General features: G+C 40.4%; 1 protein-coding gene across 3 annotated transcripts in view; it reads left to right on the top strand.

The window, feature by feature from the left end:
- zfr (zinc finger RNA binding protein) overlaps positions 1-14234 on the top strand; it is a 35159-nt gene extending 20925 nt beyond the window's left edge. The window contains exons 13-20 of one of the 3 annotated variants that reach the window (XM_052068203.1): positions 2411-2628; positions 4680-4830; positions 5385-5526; positions 7408-7505; positions 8233-8328; positions 10582-10693; positions 11383-11480; positions 13342-14234. In XM_052068203.1, coding sequence (XP_051924163.1) covers positions 2411-2628; positions 4680-4830; positions 5385-5526; positions 7408-7505; positions 8233-8328; positions 10582-10693; positions 11383-11480; positions 13342-13527 — 1101 coding nt within the window. In that variant the 3' untranslated portion in view covers positions 13528-14234. Of the gene's footprint in view, positions 1-2407; positions 2629-4679; positions 4831-5384; positions 5527-7407; positions 7506-8232; positions 8329-10581; positions 10694-11382; positions 11481-13341 lie in introns of those variants that run through there. The other 2 variants (XM_052068202.1, XR_007962719.1) reach the window with 2 other exon arrangements.

The following is a 14234-nucleotide window of genomic DNA, read 5'->3' as shown; positions in this document are numbered from 1 at the left end:
ATGTCACGCAAATGCTACAATGGAGAACGTCACTATAGACTGCTACTTTATTCCATTTTGAAATGGGGAAACCTAATATTAGTCTCTTTTGGTGCTTGCATATTTTCCGGACTATAAGCTGCCCCTATTTCCCATCAAACTTTTAACCCAGCGGCTTCTATCAAGCCGTCTTTAGATTTACCCATTCTTGTTACATCTGACCAATGAAATTACCTAACTTGTCATATTGGACACAATTGTGGGAGGTGCTGATTGCCTTGGAGCAGTGGTTCTGAATTATTTTCTGTCATGCCCCCCCCAAGGAAGAGGAAAACATCCCCCGGCCGCCCGCAGGACTATAAATAGTATAATTTGTCTCTAAAATTGTTATAAATACACATTTGCATAACACTGTATCCTTATTAACGTATAAGAGAATAAAAAAGAGAGAAATATGGACCAACTTACAACAAAGAATAGCTTTAGTAACTGGAACAGAAAATATTTAAAGTGCATCTGAAGTTCAAAAATAACATTAAATCCTGAATTTAACAAATATTTTTTGACTGGCCATGTCAAACCATATGATGTTGAAAAATAAAATCATTAACTAATAATGCATTCAAACTAATCCCCAACATTATCTCAGGAGCATAATCTTAAAAAAACTAACCAGCAAAACGAAAATATATAAAATAATTTGTGCGTTTTTAAAATTTATTTTTTTTTTAATTCAAAGATGATGTCTGGATTAATGGCTACAATGAGCACGTTTGCAATGCACAGCTTATCAAAGCAAGGTTTGAAGCAGGACACAGCAACTCTCGGCTCCTGCTCTGTATTTTAGTTTACTGAAGTCAGTCACAAAGTGGCATGATTGTTGGCAATATTCGGCACGTTTTCGCTGAAAAAAACTCAAGCCGCTTATCAGCGTGATTTGGGCGTAATGTCTTCAAGTGACGCCTTAATTTATTTGGCTTCATGCTGTCCGCTACCAAAATTTTTAGACACAGTAAGCACATTGATCTTTCTTTCCTCGTCTGCCACCGTAGTTACATTGAAGCCAAGCGCTGCATACGCCTCGTCATATTTCCTCCCTGAGAATGCTCCCTGCGCACTCTGCCAATGAGAGCGCCACTGCCCCCTAACGTAATGGAGGTATAACTGCACGTTATTTTAGGACAGTAAAAAAATAAAAAAGCATGTTCCCCAAGGTCAAACGCGCCCCCTTTGACGGAGCCTCACTATTTGAGAAACACTGCCTTAGAGAGAGCAAGCAAGACATTCGGGTTGAGTGAACACTGGCGCGTTTTGGCTGCCGCTGCTCAACCCGTATTGTTTTGTGTTTTTTTGTTATTGTAAAGTGTCCTTGGGTGTCTTGAAAGGCGCTTATAAATCAAATGTATTATTATTATAAGCGTATGTATTGTGTAGAGGAGGAATTGACAGAACACAAAGTTTGTGTTTCATAAGAAATAAGGAACAAGTGCAATAAACAAACAAACAAACAGTTGTGCAAGTCATCGAAATACGATTAGGATTTTGATAGCTCCGCGTTTACAACATTGGCATAATCGTAAAAAATATTTACATATTATTCACTTATTACACTATAGATTCCTATTCTTTGCCCGTGCCCTCGGTGAATTGTACACGAAACAAACTCTGAATGAGAATAATGATAATGATGAAAGATATAGCGCAACAGCTCTGATCACAAGATACAATTTCAGACTCCTGAGCGCTAACAACTTACGGTGACGCAGGTCACGCGCAACTGCAGGTTAAATATGACCTGCTTTTTCTTTTTTTAAATACTTTTTTGTGAATGTGATTTAGGTGCAGTGTACATCAACACAAAAAATATCTTACTAACATGCACAAAGACACACAAATGTTTTTTTTTTTTCTCCTCTACACCCCCTCGCAATCGACTTGGGACCAGGCCGCCATCTACTGCTCGATGTCATGGCCGCCCCTGATCCAATACATGCCGTCTTGTTTCTTTGGTATATACTACCGCCACCTACTGTACATGTGCATTTTCAAGCAAGCAGATGAAGCCTGCTGTTGCCTGTTTTAACCCCCTCGAACAAACTGTGTATCGTCATTCGTCAGAAAATCAGGCATCCGTCAGTGACAGACTGGATGTGACGATGTAACGTGATGCACAGCTTCCACTGTTAAACAATCTGGGGGCTGAGTTGTCATATTTCACGCTTCATAACGTGCCATACATTTTTAATTTGAGATGGGTTCGGTGACCATTTTCACTTCCATATGATCAGCAGAAAATTATATTGTCGACCCCGATTGGATGTTGGAGCTTCAACTTAGTTTTAGGATTTGCCATCAAACGCATAACTAAACTTCACTTAACTAACCTTTAAGAGACGAATTTTATTGAACTTAAGACCTTTGTGCTCAACAGCCCCTGCGCCGACCCGACTCGTCAGATGACCGCTATGTCATGACCAAGCATGCTTCAATCTATCCCTCAGAGGAGGAACTGCAGTCTATTCAGAAGATTGTGTCAATCACAGAGCGTGCCCTCAAACTGGTTTCAGACATAATAACAGATGAGGACAAGGACAAGGAAGAAGACAAAGAAAAAAAAGAACCACCAAAAGATAGGTGTGACATCGACAGGTATGCAAGCAAATATAATTTTTGATTGTATTCAAATGTACAGTAACTGTAAACCTTGCAACATGGCATTGTCACATTTAATGAGTTACCGGTATGTTGTTTTTGATTGATAAAATGTCATTTTTCTTCAATGCGGTACAATTGCATAAAGGGTTCCCGCAGAATTAATTTCACACACGGGCCTTTGTGGTTTGATTTTGAAATGGATTCTTCTCGATATTACTGCGTGGCTGTTACCCAGAAGAAGAGAAGGTCAAAAATCATCTGGGGGTTCTTATCCTCTAAATGTGTGTGACCCAGAAGCATATAAATCGTATAAAATCACAAATAAATTCCGCTGATTAAAATTGTATAAAATAATCCACCAGCTCACATATGTGACTTGTAGCTAGCAACCAGCCGTTGCCGGGGGGCTGTTTGACACCCCCCCCCCCCCCCCCCCACACACACACACACACACTTGTATACCAAAGGTTTTACTCTTTGGTTTTTGTGCCGTGTCAATATGGAAGTCTTTTGCAAAAGTGTTTCTACTCGTCATGTCACCCCGCACGAGAGGTTCAATATTATGTTGCTCGGGTGATTCTGAATCTGTACCTCTTTGGTGAATTCCTTGTTTACGATCCTCAACCAGAAATCGCTGACACATGGCCACTGCCATACCTAAATACTTTGTCTTGGAACGATCATCCGCTTCCTTCCTCTTCTGTTTAAAACAGTCAAGGCAAAGTAATCAAGTCAAGTCAACAGTATTTATAGAGCACTTTCAAACAGCCATTGCTGCATACAAAGTGCTGTACATGGAGCAATTTAACATGCACAATAAACAGTAAGACAAATCGGTAATAAAGGCAGTAGAAAACCAAGAACAAATCAAAGTCATGCTGAGTCGAATGCCAAAGAATACAAGTGAGTTTTGAGGAGGGTTTGGAAGATGGGCAGCGAGGAGGCTTGCCGAATGTTCATTGGGAGGTCATTCCAGAGAGAGGGACCAGCAACAGAAAAGGCTCGATCCCCTCTGAGCCTCAGTTTAGTTCTTGGTACTTCTAATAATGTCTGGTCCACAGACCTGAGGCGCCGGGAAAGTGTGTAGGGCGGATGAGCTCAGAGAGGTAAGGTGGCACAAGATTATTCAGAGATTTGAAAACAAAGAGGGGGATCTTGAAAATAACTCTAAAATGAATGGGGAGCCAGTGAAAGGATCCCAGAGTAGGAGTTATGTGCTCCCTCTTACGAGTACGAGTCAAGAGGCGAGCAGTGGCATTCTGGACCAGCTGAAGGCGCTTAACAGAGGACTGGCTGACTCCAAAGCCAAGGGCATTGCAGTAATCGAGCCGGGATGTGACAAAGGCATGAATTACTCTCAAAGTGTTCATGTGAGAGGAGAGGTTTTATTTTGGCCAGCTGTCTAAGGTGAAAGAAGCTGGATTTAACAACGGCACCAATTTGCCGATCGAGTTTGAAATCACTGTCCAGTTTAAGGCCCAAGTTTGAGACTGTTGACTTAAGATAAGGAGACAGGGGGCCCAAGTCTACAGGATGGGGATGTACAAGGGCCACTGGGACCAAACAATGTCACCTCTGTCTTCTTTTCGTTGAATTTCAAGCTTGGAGGTTTCTCAAACCACTGTGGGCATCCATCCATCTCCCACAACAACATTTTATGAGAATTATGGAATCTCGCGAGGCGTGACGTTATGAGAATTATGCCCCAGAAGCCAAACATTTTTCAATGGAAACCCCGACAAGTAGATTCTATTTTTTTTTACACCCAACTCATTGCAGTTCCTACTGATCTATTTTTAACAATTCAGTCTTACTCAAATATTTCACAAGGCAAAATGTGACTAGTTTTAATCATCCTGTTTAATTCCTGTTCAACAAATGCCATATTAATCAGATTGGTGCAGCGAATGCATTTTTGCAGAAAAATAGTTTGTTTCCCTTGAAGCAAATGAAGGAGGAAATATTTTTTATTTGATTTAAACTTATCTCAATGTTGTCGTTATGATTGCTATTTCACTTACAATCTTTGTTTTGTATCTATATAGAGCCCTGAAAGGTGTGATGAGGGTGGGAGTCTTGGCAAAAGGTTTGCTTCTTCGTGGCGACAAGAATGTCAACTTAGTCCTGCTCTGCTCAGAGAAGCCCACCAAGAGTCTCCTTACACGAATTGTGGAGCTCCTCCCTAAACAACTAACAGTACTGTCTTTTTAATTCCCATTTCATTGAGTGGTTTCACAGTGGTGACAACAGTGGACAGCTTTTCGTGTTTACAGGTTGCATGAAAGGGTTATTAATTAATTGGTGCCCCCCCCAAAAAAAATCTTCAGATTTGACAAACCCAAACTTTTTTTTTTTGGCAACAATTATGATTTTTGCCCAATCGAAGGAACTTAGTTCCCGAGTTAGCTTTAGGCTTTTTTTGTTGTTGTTTTTTGGCAACAATAATTATGATTTGTACCCAGTCGAAGGTACTTAGTGCCAGAATTACCTTTTGGCTTTAGTCTGTATGTGTTAGCTGTTTATAAATATATAACCGTGGACTTCATACAGGCAGTCAATGAGGTACAATGAGGCCTTGTGCATTATAAAAATCTATCGACTATACAAAATTGCATCATACAGTGGGTAAAAAAAAAATCTGTGCCTAATATGCTAGCAAATGCGTACAGGTGGTCAAAAATGACTATGGTTCCCTAGCACTCCATATGCTTGTTGTTTTGATTCCTTTACATGTATTTGTATCTTTCCAGATAGTAGCACCAGAAAAATATGATGTCCAAGGGTCTCTCCAAGAAGCAGCCATCATTCTTACATCCTGTACAGAGCCAAAGATGCAAGTGACCATCACTTTGACTTCACCCGTCATCAGAGAGGAAAATGACCGGGACGGAGGTCTGGCAAGCCATAACGGCATATCTTATTCCTCCTGATAATGTCATTGCTATTTCCCGAAAAAATCATTTCCAGTATGTTGGTTCACACTGAGAGCTCTGTGCTGCTGGCATGCAACAAAAATATTTTGGGCCTTAAAGAAGCAACCTGGCACCTTGTTCTTTCATGCCAGAAACATCTGGCTTCTAAAGTAAAAAGAAAAGGGAAATTAGCCTCTTTCTTTCAGGCTTTGTTTATATAAATTTTATAAAACTGCAAAGGGTTCAAATAATTTTCTTGGACATCTTAAAAGTAAGGTGGGAGGCTGAAAGACTTTTTCCCCCTTTAATTTGTACTCTATTGCAATTGCTGGAGAGATCACTTTTGGGATATAAAGCAAAAGAGGGTGCCAGCAGTATTGCTCTTGAGTCTTACCGCTCTTTAACTCTTCTCAGATGCTATCCCTTTCAAGCAGAGCATGATCAGTGTTTGCATTGTGATAAATAGTTATACCTTGGAGAAATTTTGTTTCCTGTGTTCTCAGGGATTCTGGCTGTATTTTAATTAGAATATATTTTTAATTAAAAATATTCAAGGATTTAAAAAATTTTTCAGGAATCAACAGTAACAAACTTTTGTTTTTAAATGTATGATATATTCCTTCATTGTGTCATGCAAAGTGCAGGGTGTTGCTTTTGTTTGTTTGTTTGTTTATTTGCAACCCAGCATTTGGCTCATTGCAGATCAGAATCCCCTCCACTGCAAATGAGGAGAAAATCTACTTTCCACAGGAAACAAATTGTATTCTTGTATTCTTGTGTTCTGGTGGCCAGTTCACCATGCTGTCTCTTAATTCAAAGTGCTCCCCTGAGTAGATCTGACACGTTTTGAATTCAAAATGTGGCTCAACACATGTAAGGGATACATACCTCCAGCAATGCCAAATTCACACAACGTCTTAGCACCTTAGCCATGAGCTCTAATCTTGGAAATGAGACGAATAATTGTTTTCTTAGGGGAGTATTATTGAGGCTACGGTATGAAGGCTTTGGTAGACTGATGGTTGGACCTGTGTACAGCCTCTGACAACCATTGTCTGTTGAGGTCTTATTCAAGCCCACTGATGCCAGGTATGCATGCAGTGATATCCTAACCTCTTGATTGCTGGCATTGTTTTTCTCTCCTTCAGCACTCATCGCTACGTCATTTTGGTCATTTTTCATAATATTCATATGTTGTTGTTTTTTTATTTATTTATTTTTATTTTTTTCTTTGACCAAAATAAAAAGAAAAAATTCCATTGATTTCTCCCATCAGAGATTTAGTGGGGCCCAACAGTTCCGGAAGGATTTTTGACCAAGGTTTTCCCACACCCCAAAAATGTTGCCACACCTACCGTTGCCATGCCGCTTTTTATCAGGTCACTGTGATAGGTCTCGGCCTTTACTTTTCTCTTTACAACACCTTTTAATGGTCATCCAGATCCATCATCTTTCCCTGTGTTGAACTGAACGTCTACTTGTTCTCTTGATCAGTGAAGAAAAGTAAATTTTCAACAACTCTTACCTGATAAAATGGTAATGGCTGCAAATAGCGTCAGTCTAAAGTAGCGTGGACTCAGTTGCTCGACTATGGTGGTTTCAAAATAAAGCAATCTACAATATTGAGTCAAAATCTAAATCAAATTAATTTGCATCCAGTTTTAGTGTGAAGTTACCCAGTAAGTCAGATTGTTAATGGTGTTATTGTTGTTCATGTTATTAATGTTGAAGAAAACAAAATGTGGGTTGCTTTGTAAAGAATCGTTGGTATGTGTGGCAATGTGTTTGCTCTTTGCCAGCCTTGCTGACCTGGTCAAACACCCATTCCTCATCATTTTTGACACTTCAAATCCATTTTTAGATGTAACTTCGGGTTTGGTGAAAGACCCAGCGGACGTCTTGGACAGGCAAAAATGCCTTGACGCTCTGGCTGCTCTGCGCCACGCTAAGTGGTTCCAGGTTCGGAACATCATTTTACTTTATTATTGTAGCCTTATGAGATGCATTATTTGTTGAATTTCTTTTGATTGTACACATTTGAATCTCCCATTACTGAGGAAAATATGCACTTTAAAAAAAAGATGCCTGTGATGAATTTGATTCGTGACCATTTTCTGTCCGAAATATGAATGCTGTCTGAAAATTGGCATCCTACTTTTTGTCTTTTCAATTGTATTTGCAAAGGATTCCATAAGGCTGCACGATAACTTGCACCAAGTTGTGTGACAGAGTTTGTATCTTTTATTCGATTTATGTACGAAATGGGGATTGAGAGACAAAGGAAAGTCTGATTAGTTTCCTGTGATGCCGCTTCCCATGCTAAATCACAGGTAAATTATTTCAGACTTCCTGCGCTCCTTCAGTCTCCATTCTCTCTCAGGTGAATTCTTGTATTTTGAAAGACATTTTTGTGGGTTTCCTTGATGAACCTTGGGGTCACGGTTTAGAAGATGGCAAGGAAAGTCCTCCTTTCTTGTGCATCTTGCAAACTTTGAACTCTCTTACTAACTGTGGAGGTACAAGACTACTGGCAATGGCAGCTGATTGCAAGTTTTGATGGCTCATTAACGCCTTAAACCATACTCAAGCTTCCATTATGCACAGTAGTTGTTGGACCGCTAAGAATGAATTCCACAACTCTTTCTTGATTTACTACAATGAATGGATAACTTTATTATATCACAAGGCTAGAGCAAATGGACTGCAGTCGTGCGTGATTATCATTCGGATACTCCGAGACCTCTGTCAGCGAACTCCAACCTGGTCATCCTTCCCAGGATGGGTGAGTGTCCCCCTTTCTTAGGATGATGACTTGCGTGACAAAATGATGACAAACACAAAAATCCTACAACGGTCTTGTCCATAGCTGTGACTACTCGGGCACTTTTAGGTCTGTGGAAATACTCTTAGGAATAATTTACCGTATTTTCACGACTATAAGGCGCCATTAAAAGTCTTAAATTTTCTCCAAAATGGACAGGACGCCTTATGGTGCGGAGCGTCCTTTATATGCGCTGAGTTCCAAAATCTGACTGACAGCCGACACGCTGTTTATATAGAGAAAAGGCGGAAGTGACTGTGGCCAGGCATGCGGGAAAAAAGTCGGCCAATCAGGGAAGGGTGGGCGTGTAAGTGGACGCCTCAAGCCAGTACCAACACTTGTATAGAGTGTGGCAATGTGCATTGTTGCAAAACAACTCCGGTTTTGGTTTCTAAGAACCCCTGAAAATAAATTCGACAAAGACACGCCTACGAAGCTCAGTTCAAACTTAAAGCCACCGGTTATGCTTTTGGCATGCGTGCCCATCTCACAGCAGCGGTGAAAAAAACAAGTCAAGCAAATGAACTCTGAGCTTGCCGTTATTCCCGGAGGTTTGCTAAAGAACTCCAACCGCTGGACATTGGCATCAACCGGGCGTTCAAAGTAAAGTTGCAAACGGCATGGGAACAATGGATGATCGGTGGCAAACACAACTTTACAAAGAGTGAGAGGCAGCACTTGGCGAGTTACGCCACAATACGCAACAACGAGAGGGAACGCGGCGTTTTTGATGGATTACGGTACTTGCACAATTGTTCAATTCTTTCTACACACACGCGCGCTGCCACCATGTTTCGCTCTGTTCTTTACTTTCAAATGTGGGAAAGCTTCACACGAGAGAAATGTTGACTTTGCTGTTGCTACTCCTTCTTTCCGCTCGGCAATGCGTAGCAACTCACACTAGCATGTGATGCATTCAATGACAACTGAGATGTGCAGTCCTCTGCTTCTGATACAGAGGATGAGGACTTTGATGGATTTCTGGGTGATGATTGATCGATAAACGTGAGAACATTGTACGATGGCTAAATAAAATACACCCGAACTCAGTTCTGCTTTCGTTGCCTTTTTAAAAACGTGTTTTTATCTTATCTGTATGTCTTGGCATACTACCGTATGCTTCAAGCTAACGTGTTAAGAGTGCGCGCATGCATGCCGTATGTTTAAGCTGGCGTATGTTTTACCACTGTAAAACTGCGGCCATTAGTACGATGTGTCCTGTGTATGTGTAAAATACAGAAATGTCACCCCTTAATGAGACTGCTGCCATTAGTACGATGCGTCGAATAGTCGTGAAAATACGGTATTCTCTCAATTTCTGACCCACACTTCAACTGACAATCCTTTTTTTTCACGAAGAAATCCAATACACACATAACATACATACAATCCTATTGCATTGCTTGTCCAATCAGTGCTGCAGAAAATTCAGTTCGCTCAGTTGTCAATGTGTGACGGTAGTGATTGTACCTCGTGTGATTTATTTTTTAAGAATGTTTTAATCCACGCTATGTCGAGCAAAAAAAAAGTAGTCAGACGAATATGTACAACATGCATCACACAACTGGATGGGACTTGGCGTCTTATCTGCATGATTTGTCATGCCAAGTTGAGCAACTCTCGTCTCAAACCGGCAAAACTGAAGGAACTCGTCTTAAATCAGATTTTAAATTTTCAGTAAGGGTTCGGTCAACGTGCATATGAACTGGTTGGGTTCGGTACCTCACAAAGTTAAGAACCTCTTATCTATATACAGTATACATATAAAAAATATATATATATTAACGCCTTAAATTTTTTAAACTAAAAATTTTTGCATTTTTTTAAACTAACTTCAAATTATTATTGAAAAAAAAAAAAAAATATATATATATATATATATATATATATATATATATATATATATAAAATAAAAGTAACAGTCTACTTTGACAAATGCATATATATATATATATAATATGCATTTGTCAAGTTTTTGAGTTTTTTTCGACTTTTTTTTAAACTAACTTCAAATTATTTTTGATATCAAGTGTGGTTGAACTTTGAGCTTGTATGGTATTACCTGGAATAGATTCATAAACTCCAAGCTGGAAAGGGACATGTAGCGCTTAAGGGTGTGTCATACACCTACTATAGTCAACACTGTCAGTTGCCAAAACAGTTTATGGTAATGTTGGGTATCTGAAGCTGGAAGCTTTTCTCCGCCCCTTTTAGGCCATGGAGCTGCTCGTGGAAAAGGCCATCAGTAGCGCCTCTGTACCGCTTAGCCCGGGCGATGCGTTGAGGCGCGTCTTTGAATGTATTTCATCTGGGATTTTACTTTCTGGTAAGATTTCATGATTTTATTTATTTTGATATATTTCTTTAATGGGATTATTCTCTATGCTTATTTGGCATCTCCCAATAGTTATTATATATATTTTTTGTCTTGTCCACCTGTGGCATATTTTAAAGCAGGATTTGCACTCCGTTCCATGCAGACTTTTTGTTTGTGTGTGTGTGTGTTGGAGTGGGGGGGTTGCAGTTTGCTGTTAGGGGTTTTTTGGGGCTTTTTTTTAACAGTGACGGGTCATTTTGACCCGAGGACAACAGGACGGTTAGAGGGCCGGGCCAAATGTGCTGACGGGCCGTATCCGGCCCACGGGCCGTAGTTTGGGGACCCTAGCTTAAATGAACAGAATAAAACATGCGTACGAAATAGTATAACATCTTTTATTGAACTACACCCAGCATCAAAGAACTAAATAGTGCAGCAAAAATGGTTTCTATACCGTGAGTAATTGTCATTATTTTTTAAAAAAATGCTTTTGTTCTAGCTTTGGTTTGATCTGGAGAGGCTTTTCAAACGCTGCCAGAAGTTGCTTTTGCAGTAATTGTTTCCTTGAAGTTGTTTAACATGTGAAATAATCATCAAATAAATGGGTTGGCTTAGTTCCAGCTTTTAACTTTCGTCCGGCATCTTGGTAAATTCACATTGATAATGACAGATGACGTGTGATATGTTTGTTTCAACAGGTGGGCCTGGACTGATGGATCCCTGTGAAAAGAATACTGTCGACACCCTGACAACTATTGGAGAGCAGGAGAGAGAGGACATAACACTAAGTGCCCAAGTACAAGCTCTTAATTATTCTTCTGTATATTTTTTGACGTTGCAAAATGGTACATGTGTAAAACGCTTAAAAAATTAGGGTGAAGTGATGAATCCTCTTCAACTCAACTGTATTTCTAGAGCACATTCAAACAGCCATTGCTGCTTACAAAGTGCTGTACATGGAGCAACTAACATATATACAACAATAAAGAAATAACAAAGATAACGGTAACAAAGATGGTAGTAGGCACCAAACAGTAAAACTAAGATCAAATCTGAGTCATGCTGAGTCAAATGCCAAAGAATACAAGTGAGTTTTGAGGCAGGTTTTAAAGATGGGCAGCGAGGGGGCGTGCCGAATGTTCAAACCAACCATATAGTACATGCTCAAATTCCAATGAAGGTGGGATGGCTTGTAAAGCGTAACTAAAAACCGAATACAGTCATTTGCAATGATCATCCCCTCCCCCTACAAAGATGAGATATTTTAATGTTACTGAGTTTTTCCCAGAAAATTCTCCTTTTTAATTTGATGGGGAAAGGTGTACCACTTTGAACACCTGATTGAGCAAATAATCATACAGTTTCATCATTTGCGGTCCATAATATCAAAAGATTCGGAGAAATCTTTGCAGACAAATGGCAAGGCTGAAAATCAATCTAAGCCAGCGAGTGGCACTGCATTCAAAAATTGGCAACATTGGGTTTGGACCCCCCCCCCGAATGTCCTACTTTTGCGAGGTTCTTGGCACTCCAGAGACTTAGGTTACCTTCTGACTGCTCTTCAGTGGCTTTTCAACCGTTGCTCTCTTTATGATGATGCATTTACCTTTTTAGATGTATTTTTACCAGAACAAACTCCATTGTCTCCCTTGAGGCGTACCCATTTGTAACATGATTATACTTGGCTCTATTTCACATTGGCATTGTTTTTCTTCCTTTCGAAAAGGCACTTGGCAATTTAATGCCTTTAATGCAGGGGTGGGGCTTTCTTTTTCCTGATGTTGCACATTGTCAGAGTTTTTCTCGGACAAAGTTAAAGAAATGTCTCGGCACACAGGGAAAATTGTCTTCAGTATCGACGGATGCGGATCTCTGAGAGCGAACGACGGTTTAGTTGCTCCATGATCACACTCAGAACCCCGCCCTCCGCGAGTTCGACTTTTTATTGTCACATATTTAAAACACAAGAAAAACACTTCCCCCGATATTTGCATGCCGCACCCCCTGTCCAGCCCCTCGGTAGTGATTGGTTACCTGTGTTTAAGCTTTGAACCACCAGTACGTTGGCGCCTTTCTGTCTGGTCTACATTGAATCAACATGTTGCAAACTGTGGATAGCCAATGTCACCTGGGTGCGACGGGTGATCTCGAATCGTCTTTTGTTGTTCAACCGCTGTTCCCAAATTATTCATTCCCCCTTTGTGACCAAGTCGAGCCCTCTCTCCTCTGATCGCCCACCTGCATTGACGTGCTAATTGTGGACTTCAACAGCCCTCCGGCCAGGTGGCCGGCGCCTTTGTGCACAGGCATTTGGGGATGCTGGATACGCACCCAGATGTTTAGATGTGCCCAAATTAAATGAAACATTAAACATTATACAATTTTGCTCATAGATTCCTCAAACACACATACAGCACATTTGACAAAGTTGTATCCAATCTAATTTATGCATGAACACTTATGGCCAGCTCGCCAATGTGGAGTGACTGCCGAGTCATTTTCCTTTAAGCGGAACTGTTGAAACTGCTCTCAGAATAAAGTCAAACAGATAGGAGAGCCAGCATGCCTAACCAAACTCAAATGTGAATTTAACTTCAAGATGAATTCAACTGAAGTCCTAAATGGGTGTATGTGTCTTCTTGTCTCTGTCTCTACAGTTTGCACTGAGGCTGTTGGCATTCCGTCATATTCATAAAGTTTTGGGCATGGACCCTCTTCCGCAGACGAATCCTCGTTTCGCTGTCAACAACAGCAGCCGCAAGCGTCGCCACGAGAACAGCGACGGGGCAGATAGCTTTGAGGGCGAAGGCAAAAAGGATAAGAAGGATTACGAGTCTCTCTAAGCGTCAGTCGAAACCGGCGAGAAGACAAAAGCCGTACTCACCTGTGCGTCATGGCTTCGCTCCAACGTCAAGCTTTCTTTTTGTAGTTTTTGTTATTAAGCTATAGATGCGCCAGTGTATTTGCAGCCTCACTTGTAATAGAGAAACAAAACAGTGGTTGTGTATTGGTTTTAGTTGTAGCTTTCTTAATGGTTGGGTTCACCCTGTTTTTTTTTTAACCTTAAAAAGTTAAATTATTACATTTTGTGATATTGTCAAGTGTCGGTGACATTGGCTTTCTTAACAATCCGCTGTTACTTTCCTCGCTTGCTTTTGATTTGGTGGAGAAATAATATGGTTTACTCGATTGTTCGTTTTGTTCCAAGATATGTTTTTTGCTGCTGCGATGTATTAATCTGGCCACGTAACACATCTAAAATAGGGAATTGCGTGTATAATCTCAAATGGATGAAAGAAGGCTGTTATAAGTGGTAAGCATGGTTCTAATCTTAATGCATCCTATGTTGGAATTGGAATTGTTTTCCTTGAGGAAGGTGGTCTTGCTGCCCTTTTGTCTTGCCTAGGTGCTACATTCAATGCTGGAAGTAGCACAACCCCTGCTTGGAAAAGGAAGGATGCTCATATCCTGTACATCTGTTTGACATGTTACGAACACTTATTGACGTGCAATTCCAGCAGCACAATAAACTCATTTCCAGATTAAAGAA

The sequence above is a fragment of the Hippocampus zosterae genome, chromosome 6 (assembly GCF_025434085.1).
Source record: "Hippocampus zosterae strain Florida chromosome 6, ASM2543408v3, whole genome shotgun sequence".
Taxonomy (NCBI): Eukaryota; Metazoa; Chordata; class Actinopteri; order Syngnathiformes; family Syngnathidae; genus Hippocampus; species Hippocampus zosterae.
This window is presented reverse-complemented; position numbering and strand designations above follow the sequence as displayed.